The sequence below is a fragment of the Muscardinus avellanarius genome, assembly GCF_963383645.1.
Source record: "Muscardinus avellanarius genome assembly, chromosome: 3".
NCBI lineage: Eukaryota > Metazoa > Chordata > Mammalia > Rodentia > Gliridae > Muscardinus > Muscardinus avellanarius.
The window spans coordinates 129,572,883-129,587,452 of record NC_137788.1 but is presented as its reverse complement, the minus strand read 5'-3'; the positions used below and the strand labels follow the sequence as shown (position 1 = coordinate 129,587,452).

General features: G+C 47.4%; 1 protein-coding gene across 2 annotated transcripts in view; it reads left to right on the top strand.

The window, feature by feature from the left end:
- Window positions 1-1,332: 1,332 nt before the first annotated feature.
- Window positions 1,333-14,570, top strand: part of DAPK2 (death associated protein kinase 2) — a gene marked incomplete at both ends in the record, with an annotated part of 121,024 nt that continues 107,786 nt past the window's right edge. For both annotated transcript variants that reach the window (XM_080692905.1, XM_080692904.1), the window contains one exon: window positions 1,333-1,424. In XM_080692905.1, coding sequence (XP_080549031.1) covers window positions 1,333-1,424 — 92 coding nt within the window. The remainder of the gene's footprint in view (window positions 1,425-14,570) is intronic.

The following is a 14,570-nucleotide window of genomic DNA, read 5'->3' as shown; positions in this document are numbered from 1 at the left end:
TGTGGTTTGTTACACCATTCCCGCCTGTCTTCCCCGTGGGGTGATGAGTGAGAGCCTTTACCAATCCGTTCAGACTTGCAACTGGGTGGCACAGCCCCCCAGGGAGCTGAGGTCATGATAATCTCTTGCCTTCCCACACCATTTAATTGTTTCTAAAACCATTTCACGGCTTGAAATCAATTTTTACAGTATTAGCCACATTATACAGACGAGGAAGCTGTCTTTAGCTCTAGAAGCTTAAATGACTTACCCAAACAAACCCAGATTTCTAACTCAAGAATGGATGCTGGAGCCAGGCATTAGGGTTACGCCTATAATCCCAATAGTCGAGAGGCTGAGCCAGAAGAATTGCAGGTTTGAGACCAGCCTCAGCAACTTAGTGAAACCCTTAGCAACTTAGAGACCCCATTTAAAAATAAAAAATGAAGCTGGGCGTGGTGGCGCACGCTTGAAATCGGGAAGCTGAGACCAGAGGATCGTGGTTCACGGCCAGCCTCAGCTACTTAGCGAGGCCCTCTGCAACTCATTGAGACCATGTTTCAAAATAGAGAATAAAAAGTAGGGCAGGGGGTGTAGCTCAGAGGCCATATGCCCCTGGATTCCATCCCCAGACCTGCAAAAAAGAAAGAAAGAAGAAAAATGCAAAATGAAAAGGGTGGGTATGTAGATCAGAGGCGGAATGCGGAAGTTCACTGTGGATCTGTGTCTCAGAATTTCAGACAGATCTGAAGAAGTGAGCGGGGCTCTTTTTCTGTCTCCTTAGTAAATCTGAATTAACAGCCTGGTATAGTACACACCTGTAATCCCAGCTACTCAGGAGGCTAAGGCAGGAGGATTGCAAGTTTTGTTTTTTTTTTTTTTTTTTTTTGGTGGTACTGGGGTTTCTGGAAGCCCTTCTACCTCCGGGCTACACTCCCAGACCTATTTTATATTTTTATTTGGAAACAGGGTCTCTTAAGCCAGCGAGGCTGGCTCCGAACCAGCGCGATCCTCCTGTCTCCGCCTCCCAAGTGCGGGGATTACAAGCGTGCGCCACCACGCCCGGCAGGATTGCAAGTTTAAGGCCAGCGTGGGCAATTGAGCAAGACCCTGTTTCAAAAATATGTAAATAAACAAATAAATTTGAAGTAAGAAGAATAGAGTTAAGAACCATACATTGTCGGCCACCAGTGAGAAAAGCTTAAACACGGCAGTTCTTGAGGAACTAGGACCCAGATTACTGCCAAGTTAGGAGCTCCCGTGCAGCCAGTTCTTTTTAGGTCCAGTACTCTTAGGCTTGTGCCGATGTGCATGGCGGTCCTAACCTTGGGTTTCTTCCCATTTCAGGGTTGTATGGTCCAGGCCTCCATGAGGAGCCCAAACATGGAGACGTTCAAGCAGCAGAAGGTGGAAGACTTTTATGACATTGGCGAGGAGCTGGGGAGGTAGGAGGTTTCATGAGGGGTGTGGGGTGCGGGTGGAGCCAGGTTACTTCTTTTGGCTCATTGTCAAGTGGTGTAAGGCACAGGCTTGTCGCAGGGATCGTGGAGAACTTTGAGAACAAGCCTGAGGTTTATTCGTTGGTGACTCTGCAACTAGTCATCTCTCAAGAAATAAAGACTTAGAGCCGGGCGTGGCGGCACATGCCAGCAATCCCAGTACTTGGGAGGCTGAGGCAGGAGGATCACGGGTTCATGGACAGCCTCAGCAGTGTAGCGAGACCCTGTTTCAAAATAAAAAAGAATGCAGCGTCAGGTTGCTCAGCCCAGAACACAGCAGGGTGCGAGGCTGAGATCTGGAAGTAGCTACTCTAGGGAGAGAAATTGAGATTTTCTGAAGTTCTCTTCTGGCATTCCATTCCTCTCTCCTTTTAAAATTTTTTTCTCTTTCTTCCTTTCCTTTCCTTTTCTATTCTCTTCTTTCTATACTTGAGATTAAATCCAGAGACATTCTAACACTGAGATAGACCCTCAGCCCCATTTTACTTTTTTAGTTTGAATCAGGGTCTCACTAAATTGCTGAGGTTGGCCTCAAACCTGTGATCCTCCTGTCTCTGCCTCCCAAGTACTAGGATTACAACCGTGTGCCACTGCAACCTGTTTTTTTTGGTGGGTCTGGGGATGGACCCCAGGGTCATTTGACCTCTGAGCTACACCCCTTGCCCTGTTTTTTTATCCTTTATTTTGAAACAGGGTCTCACTAAGTTGCGGAGGGCCTCACTAAGTAGCTGAGACTGGCCGCGAACTGCGATCCTCCGGTCTCAGCCTCCTGAATGCTGGGATCACAAGCGTGTGCCACCACGCCCAGCTCTGTCCTTCCATTTCTAACAACTGATGATATTTAGATTTTTTTTTTTTTTTTGTGGTGGTACTGGGGATTGAACTAAGGGCCCTGTGCGTGCTAGGCAAGTGCTCCATTACTGAGCAACATCCCCAACCTTTTTTAAAAAAATTTTTTTTGTTTTTTTGTTTTGATATAGGATCTTGCCAAGTTGTCTAGGCTGGCCTCGAACTTGTGATCCTCCTGCCTCAGCCTGTTAAGTAGTTGGGATTGCAGGTGTGCATCACTGCACCCAGCAAGATAGTATTTTTAGGTTGCAAAACACTAGTTCTGAAGTTTGATTCTCACAGTAATGTGTAGAATAGGAATTCTTATTCTCATATCCCAGGAGAGGAACTGAGGCCCAGAATTTAAGCAAGTTGCCCGAAGTTGCTGAGGCCGCAAGTCATCTTTTTTTTTTTTTTTTTTTTTGGATTGAACCCAGGGGTATCCTACCTCCAAGCTTCATGCTCAGCCCTTTTAATTTGAAACAGGATTTTGCTAAATTGCTACGGTCTTGCTAAGTTACTGAAGTTGGCTTCAAAACTGCAATCCTCCTGTCTCAGCCTCCCAGCTATTAGGATTACGGGCGTGCGCCCACGCCTGGCTCTAGTTGAGGTTCTGACCAGTGCAGCTCGTGCCTGCACCTGCACCCGTGTCTGGCCCTCCTTTGAGAATGGCATTGCACGCTCACTGGGCTCTCAGAGCGCCTCGCTCCCTCACACACCTAGCAGAGTTAGACTGAGCAGTGTAGAGTGTCCATTGTATCCAACAGGTGAAGCTACTGGACCTTCCCTTTATGGAATTCTTGGGTCAGGACTGATTCTCTTACTTTGCCTTTTTTAAAAAAAGTGATATTTGGGATGAAAGCCAGGGGTGTTCTACCTCTGAGCTATAGCTACAGCCTTCCTTATGTTTTATTTAATTTTATTTTATCTTTTGCAGTACTGGGGATGGAACCCAGGGGCATTCTACCTCTGAGCTACACCCCCAGCCCCGTTTTTTATTCTTTATTTTGAAACAAGGTCTCACTAAGTTGTGGAGGGCCTCACTAAGTAGCTGAGGCTGGCTGTGAACCTGCAGTCCTCCTGCCTCACTCAGCCTCCCAAGTACTGGGATTACAAGCCTACACACCATGCCTGGCTTTTTATGTTTTATTTTAAGACAAGGTCTTAGGCCGGGCGTGGTGGCGCATGCTTGTAATCCCTGCTCTTGGGAGGCTGAGACAGGAGGATCGCACAGGTTCAAAGCCAGCCTCAGTTACTTAGTGAGGCTCTCAGCAACTTAGTGAGACCCTGTTTCCAAAAAAGTATAAAATAGGTCTGAGAGTATAGCCTGGAGGTATGAAAACTCCTGGGTTCCACCCCCATTGCCACCCCCCCCCAAAAAAAAAGACAAGGGCTTGCTAAGTTGCCCAGGCTGGCCTTGAACCTACAATCTTCCTATCTGTCTACCCAGTAGCTGGGAGTATAGGCATGTGCCACCACACTCGCCATTTGCATTTATTTTGTTATTTTTTTGTGGCACTGGGGATTGAACCCAAGGGTATGCCACTTCTGAGCTACACTCCAGCTCTATTTTATTTTTTGTTTTTAACAGGGTCTCACTAAGTTGCTGAGGGCCTTACTAAGTACTAAGGCTGATTGATCTCAAACCTGCAATCCTCCTGTCTCAGCCTCCCCAGTAGCTAGAATTACAGACACGCACCACCACCACACCCTGTGTTTTCCTTGACTTCTAAATACAAGCAGAAAGCACTTGAAGCCAGAAGTGCCTTATTCGAGGGAGCACGGGAGGCAGCAGGAGTGTCTGCTTCATGGAGTGTTAGTCCTGGGTGGCTGGTTAGCTCAGGGAGCCAGAGACTGCGGAGACCCAGAGAGGACAACTGCACTGCGGGGCTGGGGAGGGGTGTTAGGACAGAGCCAGAGGCTTGGGGTGCTCAGCTGGAGTCGGCCTCTGAATGGAAGCCAGGTTCTCTTTCTGCCCTTGGGCAGTGGTGCCCTCAGCAGCGATCTCGCTGCCCGGACACTGGCACTGGATTTGGTGCCTCACCCCGACCACGTCCCGTGTGTAGAGCGTTGTAGGCTCTGGGAAAAAGCTGAGCAGGACACTCAGCGTCTGTCCTGTTGGGAGCTCTGGCCTGGCCGCGGGGACAGCGCAGCCTGATGACAAGAACACACTTGGATTGGTCTAGTGTCTAGGGTCAGAAAAACTGAGACGTAGGGTGTGGCGGGGGCCCTGAAGAAGGAAGAGGGACAGTTTCCTGGGGAATTCCTGTGTAATCCTTCATCTCGACTCTCTCCTGCTCTGTACTTCAAGGACATGAGCTATTAGAACTCACTGGAAGAGAGCTCGTGTTTTCTGGTCCCCCCTGCACAGGTGTGAAGGCCCCGTGCACCTCCCAGCCCGGAGCGCCCCTCTGTGCCTACTTTTCTAAAGCGTTAACTGTACAAAAGGTGGGTAAGAGGCGGCAGAGGCCTGGGGGTCCGGGGCCTTTGGAGCGGCCAGATACGCTAGGATTTGTGGTCTGGGGTCAGGGAGCTGGAAGGCCATTAGAGGTCCTCTCTCCCAAGATCCTCACTTGACAGTCAACTGAGGCTCAGAGCAGGGAAGGGTTTTACCTGGGGCCATAGAAGAGGCTGGAACTAGAGCTGCCTTCAGGCGACCACTGAGTTTCTGAAGAGGCAGTCCTATCTCCCGTTCCTCCCCTGCTTTTCTTCACTTCATGTGTTGAGGACCTCCTGTGTGCCGGGCACTGTTCAAGGCAATGGTTAAAAAAACAGACCCTGTCGGTCCTCTAGGGGTCTGTGATCTATTGGTGGAGAGAAGCTCTAGAGGAGTGAACACAAACGGTGAACCGCAAGGTGTCAGGTGTCACAGCTGCTCCGAGGGGGACACAGGACGGAGTCTAAGCTGGCTGGTCGGGGAAGGTTGCTCTGAGCCTGCTATTTTGCTCATGGAGGAGTAAATGCCAGGCAAAGGCAACAGCAGGGACTGGCCCTGGGGCAGGAAGAGCCTGGGCCAGTGCGGGCTTGGGAACGGAGCTGGGCAGCGGCACCAGATGAGGTGGGTGGGGGCAGACTTGACTGGCGGGCTCCCTGCCAACGTGGAGAGGTAGAGAGGTTTAGCTTTTGGGGTCATATGGGTTAGGGGTTTGGACTCCTTCCTAGCTGCAAAACCTTAGGACAACTAACTCAACCTGAGCCTCAGGTTTTTCATTGTAAAATGGGAAGGGTAACAGTGCACACGTCATGGCTGTGGGATGGAATAAGATGCTGAGTTGAAGGGTCCCTCCAGAGCCGAGCACGGGGCAAGTATTCAGTGAGCTTCTGCCCGGGATGCCAGCTTCTGCCCTGGGCCATCGGGCCTTCCCTGCCTCCCACCTTGGCAGCCCCCAGGAGCAAGGTGTGGGATTCCGCAGGAAGCACTGCACGGGGTCAACTTGATTTCTGGGGAATATAAACCTGGGTCCACTGCTATCAGTGAGCACCCCACCCCAGACGCAGGACTGTCTCACTGATTTTCACTCCTCCTTAAGTCCTTGCTATGCAAAAGTGCAAATGAGTGACAGCCTGTTCCATATAATGATAGATGCAGCTCATAAATATACAGGTTAAATATAAGTATAAAGTTGAGCAAAGGACATTATACTCAAAAGAGTTCATTCTGAGCTGGGTGTGGTGCTGCACTCCTGTTAGCCCAGTACTTAGGAGGCCAGGACAGGAGGACTGCGAGTTGGAGGCCAGTGTATGGTAATTTACTGAGACTCTATTTCAATATTTAAAAGAAGCAAGGTGCGATGTGGTGCACGTCTGGAATCCTGGTACTTGGAAGGGCGAGATAGGAAGTTTGGACATTTGAGGCCAGCTTTAGCAGTTCAGCAAGTGCCTCAGCAATTTGGTGAGACCCTGTTTCAAAATAAAATATAATAAAGGGGCTGAGGGTGTAGCTCAGAGGTAGAATGCCCCCAGGTTCAATACCCAATACCAAAAAAACAACAAATGAATAAAAATAAAAATAATAAAATAGGGCCGAGGTTTATCTCAGCAGTAGAATGTCATTTGTTCAATCCCTAGTGCCACAAAAATAAAATAAAATGTCCAAACTGTATATAGTTCTTTTTGTGTCAAGTTCAAAGCAGGCAAGAGGAATGCATGTGGTAGAAGTCGGGAGAGCCTGGAAGAGGGGAGAATTTCTGGGGTTTAGGTTTTGTTCTCTTCCTTGAGCTGCTTGTGTGATGGAGGTGTCTATTTCATGACTATGTATCAAGATGAACATTTTCTTGCATGTATGTTATACCTTAACTAAAACAGACTGGCAGAGAAATTTCAGCTCCAATTCCTGTCCTGATCTCTCTGAATCACGTTTTCGATTCCTTCGGAGGCCCTTTCTTTATAACATGAGCCGGAGACCTATAAGCTTTGAGGAGCAACAGTGTGCCCGGCTGCCGCCGCCTGTACTCGTGGCCCGCGACCCCGCTCGGCTGATGCTGGGCTCTGCTCACACCTTTGACACAGGCCTGCTGATGGTGCTCCAGGCCATTTGCTCTTTCTGGAAGTGTTTGGAGAAATACTGGCCTGCAGGTTTTGGCCTGTCCCAGCCTTGGTAGCCACCAGTAGGGCAGAGCAGGAGAATATTGGAGCAGGGCTCATAAAGAGAAGCTCAAGAAGCACTCATTTTATAGAGGCTAAGCCCAGTGGTTTGTCTAAGGTCACACCGTGAACTGGTGCTTAGGCTGGGGTGGGGATCTGGCTCCTAGTTTACAGTTCTAGCCGCCATACCGTAAGGACTCACAAAACAGGACACTTTTTCCTTTGATGTGTGTGTGTGTGTGTGTGTGTGTGTGTGTGTTACTACAGATTGAACGCAGGGGCGGTTTATCTCTGAGCTATACCCCCAGCCCTTTTTATTTATTTTTTTTATTTTTTATTTTTTATTTATTTTTATTTTATTATTTTATTATTTTATTTTTTAATTTTTATTATTTTTATTTATTTATTTTTTTTTATTTCTCTAAATTGTTGAGGCTGGCCTCAAATCTGCAATCCTGTCTTAGCCTCCCAGGTACTGGGATTATAAGCCTACGCCACCACGCCTGGATTTTTTATTTAATTTGAACTCACCTGAGGATTGGGAGAGAATCCATAGTAGGGTAGTCTTTTCTGTTTGATCTTGAGGGCAGGGTAGCAGGGCCAGCATTAGGATGGTGGGAAGGAGTGATGTTCCCAGGAGGGCACTGGTAGACAGGCCCCGGGGTGGTCTCCTGGGCCTCACCATCATCTCCTCCACCTTCTACTGAGTGCTTAAGGAATTGAAAGTCACTGTGCGTGTGCAGTACTGGGGCTTGAACTCAGGGGCACTCTACCCCTGACCTATACCCCCAGCCCTTTTTACTTTGAGACAGGGTCTTGCTAAATTGCCCAGGCTGGCCTTGAACCCGCGATCCTCCTCTCAGCCTCCCAAGCACTGGGATCACAGGCCTGTGCCACCGTGCCTAATATAAAGTAATTTGATATAAGCGGCATATAATAGAGATTCCTTGTTTCTTATTCTTCAGTTGTTCTTTGACTTAGATTTCCTATACTTACATAATTTTTTTTTTGTTGTTGTTGTTGTACTGGGGGTGGAACCCAGGGGCTTTCTACCTCCTGGCTATACCCCCAGGCCCATTTTTTAAAAATAATTTATTTGGAAACAGGGTCTCACTAAGTTGCCGAGACCCTCACTAAGTAGCTGAGGCTGGCTTCGAACCTGACGATCCTTCTGTCTCAGCCTCCCAAGTGTGGGGATTACAAGCGTGCGCCACTAGGCATGGCTTCTATACTTATTATATTAGTGTAAAATCATAAAATATTACTGCTAAACCAAGTGTGATGGCACACTCCTGTAGTACTGTAATCCTAATACTTGGGAGGCTGAGACAGGTTCGAGGCCAACCTCAGCAATTTAGTGAGACTGTTTCAAAATAAAGAATAAGCTGGGTGTGGTGGGACACACTTGTAATTCCAGCATTAGGGAGGCTGAGACAGGAGGATCATGGTTCACAGACAGCCTCAGCTACTCAGTGAGGCCCTTCGCAACTCAGTGAGACCCTGTTTCAAAAAATAAAAAAGACTAAAAAATAGGGCTTGAGATGTAGCTCAGAGGTACAGTGTCCCTGGGTTCCATCCCCAGTACTGAAAAAAAAAAAATAGGGTTGGGAATGTAACTTAGAGGTAGAATTCCTCTGGGTTCAACTTCTAGTACCCCCCAAAGTTACCATTAAACTGGATTGTGACAAAATATAATCCAAATCTCCTTTTTTTTTTTTTTGGTACGGGGAATGGAACTCAGGGGCATTCTACCTCCAAAATATACCTCCAGCCCTATTTTTTATTCTTTATTTTGAAACAGGATCTCACTAAGTTGCAAAGGGCCTCACTAAGTAGCTGAGGCTGTCAGAGAATCGCAATTCTCCTGTTTCGGCCTCCCTAATGCTGGGATTTCAAATGTGCACCACCATGCTTGGTTCAAATCTCCCACTTTCTATTTAAGGAAAGTAAAGACCAGAGAGGGGAACTGATTTGTCCAAGGTCACAGAGCCAGTGATGTAGGAGGTAGAATTCCAAAGCAGAACCCTCTCAACTATACTGTGCCAGTTTAGACAAGCAAATGAAAACTAACCTAGCGCCAGGCACGGTGGCACACACGTATAGTCTCAGCAGCATGGGAGGCGAAGGCAGGAGGATCTCAAGCCCAGGAGTTCACAACCAGCCTGGACAACATAGTGAGATCTCATCTCTCTAAAAGAGAAGAAAACAATAACCCAACGGTTATTTTTATTTCTGAGTCTTCCCTCCTGATTTTTCCAAGGGTATTTCTCACACCCACATGCCTCCTGCTTTGTGTCCACTTGAAGCACAGATGTCTGTACAGAGTTCACCTTCCTCCAAGTGCCCCGCGGGCTGGGACACCAAGGGGAGCAGGAAGCGCCCTGACGGCCCTGGGAGACCTGGGGTGAGATCAGCCCTATTTTTTACTCTTTATTTTTGAAACGGGGTCTCACCGAGTTGCAAAGGGCTTTACTAAGTAGCTGAGGCTGTCTGCGAACCACGATCTTCTTGTCTCAGCCTCCCGAATGCTGGGGTTACAAGCGTGCGCCACCACGCCCGGCTCATCCCACCCTCTTCTTTCTGACTGAATTGCCTTGTGTTGTGGACGCCCATTTCTAGTAAGCATTAATGTCATCAAACCTCAGCTGCACAGCAGTTAACTAGTCATCTTCCCTGTTGGATGCAGGTTCCTCCAAGCTGGGCTTCTGTGTCCCTCAGCTTTTACCCCCCTTAGAGTCCTGATCCTCGGCCTTTTACATTTGATAAGTACTCAGCACCCGTGTGTGTGTGTGTGTGTGTGTGTGTGTGTGTGTGTGTGTGTGTGTTGCTAGGGATTGAATCCAGGAGCACTTTGCCTTCAAGCTACATCCCCAGCCCTTTCTATTTCTTATTTGAAAACAGGATCTCACTAAGTTGCTGAGGCTGGTCTCCAACCTACAATCCTTTTTTCTGAGCCTCCCAAGTACTGGGATTACAGGCATACAGCACCCCGTCCAGTCAGACACCCATCATTTAACGGTAGAGCTATCTGAAACCTGCCTCGAGTTAATTATGAGCCAGAAAGCCCTGCTTCCCACAATGCCCTGCAATCCATGAGTGTCCAGATGTCTGAGGTACAAAGTGGGAAACAGAACACAGAAGTGATTTTCATTTCCTGGACACATGCCACTTACTGTCTTGAATTCTTCCAGCACCATGTGCAGCAGTTAGTATTATTCTAATCTTATGGATGAAGAAAGTGTCTCCAATATGCTAAGTAACTGGCTCAGGAAAGACAGCCTGCCTTATCAAGAAGCCAAGTAGGACGTTCCACTCTGTGTGATCCAGAGAATTTTAAAGAAAGTCAGAAATAAAAGCCGGAGACTTCCGTGGGCAGAGCCTGCCCCTCGCCCTGGCTGGCTGTCTCTCTCTGGCCACACTGGCGCTCCTGCTGGACCCACTGTCCCGGGGCAGAGCCTCCCCAACCTCCTGAGCACCAAGGGGGTGCGCGCTCCCATTTGACGGGTGAGGGAGATCGGGGAAGTTAAGTGCCCTGCACGTGGCCACTCTGCAGAGGGCCTTCAGGATCCCATCCTCGGGCTGTGCGATTGGAAGGCCCCGCTTGTCCCCTGCTAACACCACAATTTAACCAGGACTTACCTGGGGATTCCTCAGAGGTCATGGTTCTAGAAGAGGCCAGGACACAGGGTGGCGGGTGGTGGACGTGGTTTAGGAACGTGCTGTGGGTTGTGGGTGGGAGGATTTTATCAGTCAAGGGGGGGTCCGAAGAGGAGAAGGACAGGGCAGATGTATTCACCCTCTGCATGGGACCGCACCAGACCACTGGATTACTTGGTGAAATTCCATCCTGAACCTTCGATGGCGTTCTTGTATGTGTATGTGTGTGTTGGGGGGCTGCTTGGAACTGAACACAGGGGCATTCTACCTCCGAGCTGCACCTCCAGCCCTTTTTATTTTTTATTTTTTTGGAACAGGGTCTGTCTAGGTTATTAAGAGTCTCATTAAGTCGCTGAGGCTGGCCTCGAATCTGCAATCCTCCTGTCTCAGCCTCCCAGGCCTCGTCCCACAAGAGCTAAAGGGCATGGGTACTCTTCCCAGAAGCAAATGGAATTAACACGTGAACTAGACCATGTGCTAATGGAGGGACCGCAAAAATCATGTGCCAGGAGTTCAGAGGAGGAAGGAAGCCATTGCTTTGGGCCGGGAAGCTCCTCACAGCCCAATTTGGGAGATGGCGGTAACCTTGAGTAAGGGCTGTGCCAGGACTGAGGAGCAGGGACCCGGGAGTGGGTATGAAGGCGGGAGGAGAGGGCGACCGGATGAATCTGCCAGGGGACAGACGACTGCTTGAGGGCCCGGGTGACTGAAGCCCAGGACTAGGGGGAGGCGCTTTCATCATCCATTGTTAGAAAGACAAAGCACAAAGCCACTCAAACAAAGTGGCTGCCTCGCACACGCTCCAGTCAGAAAGGAGCCCAGCTCCCAGTGCGCCACTGGCCGGGTCTCCTCCCTCGGTCTGCAGTGGGAAAGCCGGGCCGGGAGCCTGTGCTGGGTCACGGAAGCCGTTCATCCGCCATCTACTGGATATACTTTCTTTTCTGCTTACTTATGACCAGTGTGTAAATTTTGTATTTTGTTCTTGACTCGTGTTTTTTTTTTATTTATACCTCTCCATGTATTCAGAGTTCATTTACTCAAACTTTTTTTGAAATAATTTCAAATATAATAGAAAAGTTGTAATAATAACAGAACTCTTATTGCCTTTGACCCAGTTATACACATTTTTAATTTATTCATCTCCTGTCTCTTTCTCTCGCCTTTTTTTCATGTCTTTTTTTCCTTTTTTTTCCTATGAGACAGGCAATGTATGTCTGTCTGTTTGCCTATCTAATCTGTTTCTGACACATTTGAAAATAGGTTATAGACATTATGCCTTTTCATCCCATAATACTTCACTGTGTTTCCCCATGGACATGGAATTTCTTTCATTATTGCAGCACGGTATAAAATTTAAGACTTTTAATACTGATAAAATATTTTAATTTATCACTCTTATTCTAATTTTATTGAAACCAGGGGCAGTCTATCTCTGAGATACACCTCAGTCCTATTCGCCCTATTTTACTTATAATTTTGAAACAGGGTCTCACTATGTTGCAGAGGGCTGTGAACCCGCAATCCTTCCTTCTCAGCTTTCCAAGTACTGGGATTATAGGTGTGCCCCACCATGTCCAGTTCCTATTGGTATTGTTTATAGCAATTTTTCCTGCAATATAATATGCAGTATAGGATAATGTGTGGCATCTTGTTGCTGTTGCTGTATTTCTTTTCTTTTCTTCTTCTTCTTCTTCTTCTTTTTTTTTTTTTTTTTTTTTTTTGCAGGTCTGGGGATGGAACCCAGAGGCATTTGACCTCTGAGCTATACCCCCTGCCCTGTTTTTTTTTTTTTAATTCTTTATTTGAAACAGCGTCTCACTAAATTACAAAGAGCCTCACTAAGTGGCTGAGGCTGTCCACGAATCGTGATCCTCTAGTCTCAGCCTCCCAAATGCTAGGATTATAAGTGTGCGCCACCACGCCCGGCTCCTATTTTTTTTTTTAATATTTTATTTGGAAACAGGTTCTCACTAAGTTGCTGAGAGCCTTACTGAGTAGCTGAGGCTGGCTTCGAACCCGTGCAATCCTCCTGCCTCAGCCTCCCAAATGTAGGGATTATAAGCGTGCAGCACCATGCCCGGCTTGTTGCTATATTTCTATAGTCTCCTTTAATCTATAACTGCTCCTCAACCTTTATTTATTTATTTATTTATTTATTTTCATGATGCTAACATTTTGAATAATACTTTTTTTCTTTAATTCAGGTGCATTCATTCTACTTCTGAGATATACCCCCAGTCCTTATTTATTTATTTATGAATAGGGTCTCATTAGGTTGCTCAGAGTCTTGCTATATTATTGAGCCTGTCCTTGAACCTGCAATTCTCCAGACTCAGCTTTCCAGTACTACCACATCTGGCTAGAATACTGGCTTTAAATAAATAAATAAATAAATAAATAAATGTAAGTCAAATGTGGTGGCACACGCTTGTAATCCCAGTATTTAGGAGGCTGAGACAGAAGTATCACAGGAATGAGGCCAGCCTCAGAAACTTAAGTAAGGCCCTCTGCAACTTCGTGAGACCTCATTTCCAAATAAAATAATAAAACAGGGCTGGGGTATAGGTTGGAGATAGAATGCCCCGGAGTTCAATCCTTAGCACCACAAATAATAAAAATAAATGCCATCAATAGACTTTTGTGAACTTTATAACATTCTGCTACGTGGGCATTCCCAGTTTATTTAACCTCCCCCTGTTATTTCTCACTTCTAAAAATAATAGTATTTCCGCGAACACATTTGTTTAATTTCCTTTCTTTGCGTTATTTCTGTTGAGTGTATCCCCGGAGTTGGCATCCCAGGGCAGGCTCTGAGTGATTTCCTTAATGGTCGAAACTAGAAACTCCGAGCCAGTTTGTAATCACCAGCATGTACTCGTCTCCCTGTGGCTTTGTCAATGCTCTGCCACTGTGTTTGTGTATTTTTGGTAGCTTGAGAGTTTTGTAAAGATACATTCATGTTTTCACCGTGGGAGGATTTCAAGTGGTTGGAGTCTTCTGTGCTTTCTCCTTCCTTCCAAACCTCTTTCTCTCTGCTTCTCCACTGTTTTGCATGGTGTTTACGTCTCATTCATTTGTTGAATTTTTAGGGATAATTTTAAATTCTGAAGGCAACGCAAGGTAGGTAAAGCAAATATAATAGTTTCCATCTTCTAAAGGGATGAAAATGAGACTCAGGGACCTTACCCGTCCCCAGCTAGCCAGGAGTAAGTGCAGAGATCTCCCTGCTAGGTAGATGGTGTTGCCTTCCTCCCTCGAGAAGCAGGAAACAGGGTCCGAGGTCCCCAGCCAGGGGGTCTGCTTCATTGTCTCTGCATTTAGAAGCTGGCCTGGAGGGCTCTGGTGGGCAGCTTTCTGAGAGAATGCTGTTGGGGTAGGGGTGCTTTTGAGAGGCCCCAGGAGTGAGCTCCAGTTCCTCCCAGGAGTGAGGGCTGCCAGGCTCCCCATCTCCTGGGCTGTAGTAAAGCACCCAGTGCTCTTGGTGTAGACAGAAGATCCTGCAACCCTGGAGCTCCCAGGGCCTTCCACAAGGGATGGCTCTGGCCTTGAGTGTCTCTTCTGATCACCCTACCTCAAAGCAGCCTTTGACAGGCTTCTGAACCCCAAGACCTTTATCCTGCAAGGGCTCCTATATTGTCCAATCCAGGGCACAGGAAACTGTAGCCCTAGCTGGGCATGGTGATGCGTACCTGTAATCCTAGTACTTGGGAGGCTGAGACAGGAGGATTGCAGGTTCGCTCTCGGCCTCAGCAATTTAGTGAGGCCCTCTACACCTTAGACTCTGTTTCAAAATAAAAAATAAAATAGGGCTGGGGTATAATGTAGAGGTAGAAAGCCCTGGGTTCTATTCCAAGTATAGTGCGTGTGCGTGTGCGTGCACGTACACACACACACACACACACACACACACACACACACACACGGAAATTATGTAGCCCAACGGCTGAAATCTTCCCCACCACCTGTGTGTGACTAGCCCTGGAGCTAAAGATGGGTTTTACAGATGAATATTCCAGTGAATTT